The 10,121-nt window shown below is 50.4% G+C and overlaps 2 protein-coding genes across 2 annotated transcripts; one reads left to right on the forward strand and one right to left on the reverse strand.

Annotated features, from left to right (window-relative positions):
• Positions 1-440: 440 nt before the first annotated feature.
• Positions 441-2,316, reverse strand: VDBG_09045 (sugar transporter; the record flags this gene model as incomplete). The annotated part of the gene is made up of 5 exons (XM_003000504.1): positions 441-693; positions 758-1,000; positions 1,067-1,440; positions 1,507-1,547; positions 1,878-2,316. The coding sequence occupies 5 exons, from the start codon at positions 2,314-2,316 to the stop codon at positions 441-443; spliced, it is 1,350 nt and encodes a 449-aa protein (XP_003000550.1).
• An 848-nt stretch (positions 2,317-3,164) lies between these two features.
• Positions 3,165-5,762, forward strand: VDBG_09046 (thermostable beta-glucosidase B; the record flags this gene model as incomplete). Its single annotated transcript, XM_003000505.1, has 2 exons — positions 3,165-3,429; positions 3,469-5,762. The coding sequence occupies 2 exons, from the start codon at positions 3,165-3,167 to the stop codon at positions 5,760-5,762; spliced, it is 2,559 nt and encodes an 852-aa protein (XP_003000551.1).
• Between the last annotated feature and the right edge of the window lie 4,359 nt (positions 5,763-10,121).

Raw genomic sequence — 10,121 nt, forward strand, 5'->3', positions numbered from 1 at the left:
TTCGGCTCGCTGCATCGCAGCTTAAAACGCCAAGTACGTGGGGTTTCGTTTTGCTGCATCGACAATAACGATGTAGTAGCAAGGCCCCGCGATCTGGTGTGATGGTCGTGCTTGCTCATGTTCCTGCGAAAAGTGATGGGCGTTGAGAGATTTTGACCACAGTCCTCGATCAGCGTTATGACGAGCTGCTCCTGGCGACAGCTGATGATCTTGTCCACATGCCCTAATATTCACTTGGACCTTGTGATTCAGTCATGCAATTCTTTTGCAGCGCGATGTCTCGACGCACCACTAGCTTGATACCAGGAATTACTGTTGCCCTGCAGAAGTACCAGAGTGACAGCCCTGCATCTTGCGGCCACATTCATGGAATGTTGAGTAAATGTCAAGGAATATCCCTGCGTGTTTGAAATACTGAATGTCCTGGCCGTGACCTGGATCTAATCGTCGTGCTTTGCTTCCACCTCGACGAATTCGACATCCGCTGGTTTGTAAGACCCAAAACGACGGAGGGGAACGCCTTGGTTGAACATAAGGTCAATCTGCTCCAAGGACTTGCCCTTGCACTCGGGGACAAACAGCCACGTGAAGCATACAGACACGACTGCAACCGCGCCGAAGATGAATCCCAAGCGACTGCCGAGATTCGCAGGGTCAAAGAGGAGGTAAGGAATGGAGAAGTTGACGGCAAACCTGATGAGGACAGGTAGTGTTAGCACGGAACATCTTCGGCAGGTTATTACAGAACACAACTCACGCAGTGACAACGTTGACAATGGCAGCAGTGCGCTGGGATGCGTCCCGGAGATGGAGCGACGTCACTTCAGTCGTCACAACATATACTAGAGGTGCCCATCCCAGGCAAAAGCCACCGCCAAAGAGCGGCAGCATCGCGACTGTGGCCTTCTTGACAGCGACTGACGGATTGCTGATAGTACCTAAGCCACCCATGGTTATGATGGCAGCTGCCTGCCAGGCTGCGCCAGCCATGAGCAATGGCCTATCAAACAATTTACATGTTAGCACAGCGTTTGACCAAGCGGTCAGGGAGCCGGTCACAACTTACCGTCTGCCAACCCGGTCGTTGAGAAACAGTGAGACGCCACACATCAGCAGGTTGACTGATGCATTAATGATGGTCATGTTAAAAGGGTTGACGGTTCCAATGCTCCGCACAAAGATAGCGCCATAGGAGCCTGCAAACGCTTGGCCCGTTGCCTGCTGCAGGAAGTTAAGTGCCACAATAATAGCAGTCCGCTTCCTGTTGATACCCTGGAATATCTCAATGTATCGTCCCTGCTCTTTTTCCATTTGAAGGGCAAGTTGGAGGTCGGCGAATTCAGATTCGATCTCTTCAGGGCTCAAGGTTCCGGAGCGTAAACGAAGCAACGCACCGTGAGCCTTTCCGACTTCGCCTTTCGTCAACAGCCAACGAGGAGACTGAAATTAGGATGATAGGTGAGCAAAGTCCTGTACGTAAATGATTTTACGAAGAAGTAGACTGACCTCCGGAATTAACCACACGGTCGACATAACGATCATGGGGACTATAAAGAAGAAGCCTAAGGGGACTTTCCAGGCTGCATTTGTGGATAGAGTACTTGTCCCACGACAAATGCAATTCATGATAAGTCCTCCACACTACGGTAGGACAAGGTCAGCGGAGGTCCAAGATCAAAGTCTCGGAAATTGGCTGTTTACCATCATGCTGAACTGGTAGGAGCCTACCGCAAACCCCCGAATTGGTGTGGGTATGATCTCTGCCTGGTAGACAGGGATGACTGCTAGTTCCATTCCGATGTATATGTCTGAAGACAAGACTCGGGTTAAAATTACCACATAACTGGCAGGGCATCATCAAAGCGAGTTGAACATACAATTTAGGACCCGAGCGGCCATGATTTGCTCTCTGGTAGTTGATGTCACTGCTATTACGGCGCAGACGACAGCATGACCACTCATGGAGAACATGCACCATCGTCGACCCCAGCGTTCACTGATTAGACTACCAAGCACCACGCCTAGGTTGCCGTCAGCAATCATGTTCACGAGTCCAAAAAGCCAGAACGGACCAAATGCGAAACCAATGTAATTCAAGCTGTTGAACATTGAAAGCCATGCGGTTGGTAGTTCATATTTGCCGGTTCTCGTATCAAAAGAACCAAAATGACGAATGAACGGTTCCATCGCCTGAGTTGTTGTGTAACCATTGTTGTCGAAGCCATAATTCAGTGTCGAAATGGCAATGACTAGAGATGAGAGGGCCAAAGTTTTGTTAAAATGCTTGACGATGTAGTGGTTGGAAAGCATAAACATGATGGAAGAAGGGTCAGATGGAATATCAGAGTCTCATCAATGCGAAATGCTGAGCTACGTGAACATAAGCACATTGAAGAAGGAGTGTCTAAAGAGCGGCTGCTCCTCCATTCACCTGTGACTTATATACGATACCCCCTCTTCTCCGCCTTAGGTCGGGAGCAGAAAGGACGTGGAGAACCTTGCAAATGAACTTGCCAAATAGGGGTGGCGTCAAGGGCGCCCCGGCTCGTGTAAAATCAATCCCCAGATTCCTCTTCCGGGGCGCAGAGTATCCTCCGCACTTGAACAGTCCTCGACTCCAGACAAGGGCACCGTCGGCCCAGTTCTCTGGATGGCGCCGCCTCGTTTAGAAGCGCAACGATAGACCTTCACCTGATGTTGACAAATTTACATCGATGCAGAGATTCATCATGATTGAGTGGACTGACAAGTATCCCGCGTGACCATTCGCCTCCGGCCCTCAGGGCAGTCGGGGCAGTCGGGGCAGTCGGGGCAGTCGGGGCAGTCGGGGCAGTCGGGGCCTAGCGAACTTCTTACTTCAGGTAAAGTCTGGCATTTGATTGCCGACTTGTAAAATTTCCATGCACTTTTTATATCGTAACGTGACCATATATGTCCATGATGAGATTAACACATTCCTGATAGCCTCCTCTAAGATCTATGGCCTTCACTGCTCTTATCTCACAGCCCGAATTTCCGCAGCAAGGCCCAAAGCTGGCATAGCTTCGTCGAACCCACTTGGCACTCTGCGCACTATCTGTACCCGCTTTTCTTAGCATCTTTCCGTTCTTCACGTACTCGAAACCTTCCAATCGCCATATACGACAACCCGCAGCATCCCAACAATGAACGGAAACCGGGGCGTAGTGGACTCCTTTCTGGAGGAGTTAACGCTCCCAGAGAAAATTGATCTTCTCGCCGGAAAAAATATGTGGGAGACAGCCAGCATTGATCGACTTGGTATTCCAAGCCTCAAGACTACCGATGGACCAGCTGGTGTGAGGGGCAAGATCTGGAGCGGCGGCTCACGTACGACATTCATCCCGTGTGGCGTCTCGCTTGCCGCAACTTTCAACCTATCCTTGATCGAAGAGGTGGGTGAGGTGCTGGGTAAGGAAACGCGACTTAAAAATTGCTCTATCCTCCTAGCACCTACCATGAACATCAACAGGTCGCCACTCGGCGGTCGAAATTTCGAAAGCTTCGGTGAAGACCCAATGCTCACAGGCCGAATGGCTTCTGCTATAATTTCCGGCATCCAGAGCCAGGGCGTTGGGGCTTGTATGAAACACTTCGTCGCCAACGACACCGAAACCAACCGGTACAATGTGGACGAAAAGATTGATGACCGAACCCTGCGCGAGGTGTACCTTAGACCCTTCAAGCTTGCTCTGGAAGCCCACCCGTGGACTGTCATGACGAGCTACCAGAAGATCTTGGGTGAGCATGTCGATGCAAGCTCTCGTCTAGTCAAGGACCTTCTTCGCGGCGAGTGGGGGTTCGACGGACTTGTAATGAGCGACTGGGGAGGACTCAACGACACCATCAAAAGCCTGGCTGCCACAACCGATTTGGAAATGCCCGGTCCTGCAGTCCGGAGAGGTAAAAAGCTCCTCGAGGCAGTGAAGAAAGGAGATGTTGATGAAGGAACTCAGATTGATCAGTCTGTACGTCGCGTATTGACTACTATCGAAAGGGCTGGCGTCCTCCCCTCTTCACCAACCTCATCTTCGAGAGTTGAAGTGAATGGACCGGAGGATTACGACTCTGTGGCCGGGGAGCACGAGGATGATTCAGACCCTTCGTTCAGAAGGATTGCTCGTCAAGCTGCTAGAGAGGGCCTCGTACTTCTCAAGAACAAGACCATTCTCCCGATAAAACCGAAGAACCTGAAACGGATCGCCATTCTGGGACCCCAAGCGAAAAAGCCAACAGCGGGGGGTACCGGGAGCGCTGCCGTCAACCCGTATTACGTATCTTCACCATATGAATCCCTGAGCGAAGCCCTACTGTCAGAGAATTCTAATATTCATATCCAATATGAGAAAGGCATTCGCACTTCCGATGTTCCTCCCCTGCTGGGAGACCGCCTCCAGAATGCTGCAGGCCAAGGGTTGCGAGCAGACTTCTACGCCGGGCATAACTTTAAAGGCAACATTATCGAAACGACTTACTGGAAAGACTCTATTGTCTATCTTATGAGCGATGGTGATGTGCCTGCAGAGTTGGCCGACAGAGACTACTGTTTCCGAGTTTCTGGCGCCCTGGTACCTGACGTATCTGGGATGCACACATTCAGCCTGGCCAACATCGGTCAGGCTAGACTCTACCTGGACGATGAGGTTGTCATTGACAATACTTCATGGATAGAGACTTCAGGGCTTTTCATGGGCTGCGCAAGCCGAGAAAAGACTGCTCAAGTGTCGCTGGAAAACGGTCGCGTCTACCGCTTGCGGGTTGACTATGTCGCTACGCCACCCCCGGTCGAGGCTTACGATAACACTCTTTTTCACAAGGTCTCAGGAGCCCGCATCGGTCTTTTGGCACCTGAAGACGAAGACGAAATGCTTTCAAGAGCTTGTGATGCAGCAGAGAAAGCTGATCTCTCTCTGGTCGTTGTCGGTCTAGATCCCGACGAAGAAAAGGAAGGTGGGGATCGTTCGTCTCTTGAGATGCCAGAGCGAGTCAACAAATTGATCAAGGCAGTTGCTTCGAGAGGCGAACACGTAGCGGTCATCGTACAATCGGCTTGTTCTGTAGGGATGCCTTGGGTCCACGAGGTGGATAGCATCGTACAAGCATGGTATCAGGGCCAGGAGAACGGTAATGCTCTTGCTGACGTTCTGCTCGGGAAGCACAACTTTTCGGGAAAGCTTCCTGTGACTTTTCCGGTACGTATTGAAGACCACGGGTCCTCTCCATATTTCCCTGGAGACGCCAAGAATAACCGTACCGAGTATGGTGAGGGGGTTCTTGTTGGATACCGTCATTTCGACAAGCACCAAATTACTCCCCTTTGGCCCTTTGGCTTTGGCATGTCCTACACGCAATTCCGCTTATTTGGAGCACGAGTTTCTGGATTTGTGTCAGCATCGCAGAACTCCGAGGCTACAGCTACGGTTAGCGTCCAAAACATTGGGCCCTGTGATGGCCAGGAAGTTGTCCAAGTATACGTGTCGCCATCTTCAGAAATCTCAGTCCGAGGTTTGCAGTCATACAACAAGGCCCTCGGCGGATTTAACAAGGTATCTGTCGCAGCAGGTCAAACTCGACAAGTCAACATCAAAATCTCAAGTGAGGTCTTTCAGTGGTTTGATGTTGGTGATGGCATGGAGGATATAAAGGAAGGATCCTGGAGGGTCGACCCTGGAACGTACCGCTGCTACATCGGCAATAGCTCCGCCGCCGACTTTGACGAGGTCGATATTGAAGTTCGAGAATGAGGATCAGCTTCCATTATGCCACAGTGCATCCCGTGAAGCACAAACGTGGAACAGATACACATACAAATATACATTTTCTTAAAATGGCTGCAAACATCATCCTGGCGTAGCGCCTAGGTAGCAAGAATATCAAGCGACAGCCTTCACCTCGAGGAAGTAGCAAGAACAGCCAAGCGTATGGAAACTGTCGTATCATTCACCGCAATGACTACGCGTCGTCCTGAACTATGGAGTGTTCAAATACATTCAAGGGGTACATTTCAGTGCCAGCGCCCAGCAGATATTCGGTCCCGGGCATCGACCACAAATTCTCGTCGTAATAGCCAGTGTCTGCGGCATCCCCAATCAAGGGAGTAGTTGAGTCCATGCGTGCGTACCGCGTATTAACATCTGTTATGGCGAAGTTGTTGGCATTCCAGGTACCATATGTTGCTACCGTCGGCACACGTTGCAGCATCCGTTGGGGACCATCTGCCCTATGGGCTTCTGTGCCCGTGTTGTGGGCATCTGACCGATTTCGCTTCTCTACTTCTGAGAGAAGGACAACGGTTTTTTGACGAGATTCCTTGTTGTTGTGGGCTCTATCGGGGTCTTCGCTTAAGAACTTGATACTCGCAAGCTCTTCGTCAATGCTGAAGGCGAAGCCATCACTGTCAAACAAATCTTTGAATCAGCAGCTGAGATGATCACATCATCGGGATGAGGGAGATGATCACATCATCGGGATGAGGGAGATGATCACTTACAGTGTAGATTCTGTAGGCTCCCGTTGATCCTTTTGTTGCTCGTTCAACAGATTGGAAATCTTTTCATACGCGAGCTTTACTGTTGGATACACCTCGGCAGGGCAGCGAAGAATGTCTACATATGGTTGCAGGCAAGAGACTAGGTCTGCATGGAATGATGCTGGGACTTGTGATAGCACTCGCTGATGCAGATAAATTCGCCGAGTGGCCGATAAGATGCAAAATCCCAGCATTGGATCAGTTATCAAGACGCCGGCATCAACTTCCAAAACGCTTGTGATCAAAGACGCCAAGGAAATAGCTTGTTGAAGGCCGCGAACGCTGTAGTAATTCAATTCTGTGACAAGTGACGCTTGCGACCCCGAAACATTGTCTTCGCGCCTGTTTTGGGCGTCAAGAATGTCGTAGAGACGGCCGTTCACGTGGTACCACCAGACATGCAACATAATGAAGGTGGTCCGCGAGGGTGAGGATATCCGACGGCAGATGTTTCGTGCGCTGATTGAATAGCCTTCGGGAAGTGATGAGATGAACTCCGATAGCTCGTGCTCGAACCCACCAGCATTGGCTTGTAAATAGGACTCTTCGCCAGTCGTTGATTCAGCCCTGACTCTTAAGTTAGTTCCAAAGTACATGACACCGTTGGAAAAAGTATTCACTCACTCTTTAATTCGTCGATATATATCAAGAAGCCGTATAATGTAGGTGTATAGGCCCGCGCCTTCCTTATTCAAGGTTCTGATCGGCTGTCGGAGGCTGCCAGTTTCAACAGACGTTTCGTAATTGTAGGATCGCTCGTTGCAAGGCAACTTCAACCACATACTCTCACTGCGGCAACACGAAAGCTCAGTCTTACCATCAAGAGATATCAGGTCCATCATCCAGAGGCCCCACATGATACGTCGTCTCCATTCTTGTATGCAAAAGCCTTTCGATGCCTCTTCGTGGTTCAAGCGCATAGTATACGCTAGTCTCGTAGCAAAAGAGATGACGCCAATCAGCCTGCAAAACCTGCGAGAACTGGCATGATCGAAAGCAATGAGTATCAGTGCAGCAATGTCTGTTCGCAGAGGGCTGCAGTCCTGCTGAAGTATCTGTCTTTCGGCCTCTTCGATCCACCAGTGGCCATCTGAAGGCGTATGCGAGTTTTGTTGGACAATAAATCGTGATGCGACACCGCATATGGCTTTTAAGAGCTTAGGATTATGTCTACCATCAAGCCACGTCTGAAGAAGAGAAGGTTGATGTATGAAACTTAAACCAGGTATGGGGTGTATATACTCGAAAAACACGTCGAGGTGCTGCTTGATGATGGCATGATGAAGTCCAGATTTGCTGGTCACCTGTCAGTTTGAAATGTGATCACAGCGCAAGATAGGCTTTCGTTGCTTCTGTCGAGTTCACTGACCTCATGATCGTGGTCAGCGACGGCGTCGTGCTGCCCGGGGGTGTCAAAGCTTCGGATGATGGGGGTGTCTCGGCGGTGATACTGGTTGCCTCATTGGGCACATGATTGCCAGCACGAGATGTCTCGCTGTCAGTTGCTGTAGAAGCTTCTCTCTGCTCTGGTGAGACAGCGGGTATGGAGCTAGGTATCATGATCGAAGCATCGCGTGGTGGAGTGATCACAGTTGGCTCGCGGGATCCAGTACCTGCAGGTGTCTGGCGCGCGCGTCGACTAGGGCTAGGCACGCAATCGATCCCAAAGTTATGACATCTTTCACAAGGAGGTCGAGTCCCTTGACAGCGAACCTTTTTCTGGCGGCAGGGAAGGCAAGCTCTCGGAGCTCGTCGTCGAAGGACCGCATCGGGGGTATGCGACTGGTCGGAAGACCTTTGCGCCAGATGTTCAAAAGCCGTCGGCTCAGTAAAGGAACATTTGAAATTCAAGCGGCTGCAATTTTGACATCCGCCAAGAGTTCCATCGCATCGAACCTGCGGCCACGAGGCAAGGTTGCATTAGCTTAATTTGGCTTCAGTTTGCGGTTATCCTACTCTCTGCGGGGTCAGGAAGCCTGTCCTACCTTGCGACTCCGACATTGGAAGCAGATTTGCAAACGCTGGTGCGTCCCGGGAATCTGGTTGACCATGGCGGGCAGGTGAGCGGTTGCCGGAAACCGCAGATTGTATTGAGTGAGTCTGGGGAAGTGGGGGAAGAGAGATCAATAGGGATTCCTCCACATATAGGACCTGGCCCCCGACTGCCCCGACTATCCAGCTAGCTTCGCTTACAATATTGTCACACAGCTTGGTCTATTACTGAGACGAAGAGGCGAGTATCAGCGATGCCTAGTCATTCTACAAGCTCCCCGTTTTTTGTTTTGCTGAGAATAATTGGCGTTGCAGGTAGGTCCGAAAGCTAATCCCAAACCGGTATCATTATTCGTTGAGGCTCGGGATTTTGAGACGGGTGGCGTGGGTCTCGCGACGCCATTTACCCCCAAGACGTCATGTCCATGGGAATCAAACTGCACCTCGTCTAAGGTACGTTAGTAATCATATCACACGACAGCAATGAACTTGACTATCTAGTGCGCACTTCGACGATGGATCGGATGGCATCAGGTCGTCGGCTGGATCATGAAAATGGTCTTATAACAAGGAGTGGAGATTAGTCAAGGCGTTAGCAGCGGCACGGGGAGGATTCAGCTGTCACTACTTGAATCTCAGCATCAAAGTCACTGCTGGACATAGCGATATCGGAGCAGCCAGACTGAGCTGTACGCAGTTCTTACGGGTTAGACCCGGTGAAGTTATATAGCCCCTTGGGCTATACCTCCACGAATGCAGCCCAGTTGAATCAACGACGTTGATTCCACACGTATCCTTTTAGCTCAATTGGATAGTTGCCAGCAAGGCACTCACGACTGTGTGAGGGCTGCAACTGAGCTCCTTTGGGGGCCGACTGTAACAGCAGCAAGTGCCATGTCCCAAGAGGCTGCCATATCGCTCAGGAGCATCTGCTACTTCGCCAGTCTTCGTGGCATGTTTAGCATCTGCCCGCACATCATTTTCATGAGACCATGCAGTAATATTACCGGTAGATTATCCACCATAAAAGTGTTAAGATGTACATTCCATACTTCCGTCATTGTGACCAATAACGTCGATGATGCTTACTGTACGTCATGCCGTACGGCACTTTGAAGATGCATTTCTATCTTGCGGTAATCTTGACATGATGAAGTGTATTTCAAACTGATGGGAGCCATAGTCAAATGACTCGAAAAGCAAGCTTTCGTACTCAACTAATTAATGCTGCTGGTGCCTGCATTCTCGCAGACAAACAGCTGTTAACTGTATCTTGATGTTGTCTGCAGAGCCCATGGACTATGGTGGAGAGTCGCTGGATTTGAGTTTTCACGCCTTTTTCTCCGCCTCAGATGTGATTTTGGACAGCTTCTCGTTGTCAAGGTCGTTCTTGGCCACGGTTTCAACATCAAGGGTCCTGTCGCGAGGGCGGCCCTTCCTGTCAAAATCAAAGACTCTTGAAGCTTCCTCGGCAGAAAGACGCTTGGTCTCCGGAAACATCAAGTAGATAAAAGCAAAGTAGAAGATAAGAATGGCAATATACACACCATAGCTAGTCCGAGATGATCAGTGTCTGGGCCGA

This window comes from Verticillium alfalfae, genomic scaffold, assembly GCF_000150825.1.
Source record: "Verticillium alfalfae VaMs.102 supercont1.14 genomic scaffold, whole genome shotgun sequence".
Taxonomy (NCBI): domain Eukaryota; kingdom Fungi; phylum Ascomycota; class Sordariomycetes; order Glomerellales; family Plectosphaerellaceae; genus Verticillium; species Verticillium alfalfae.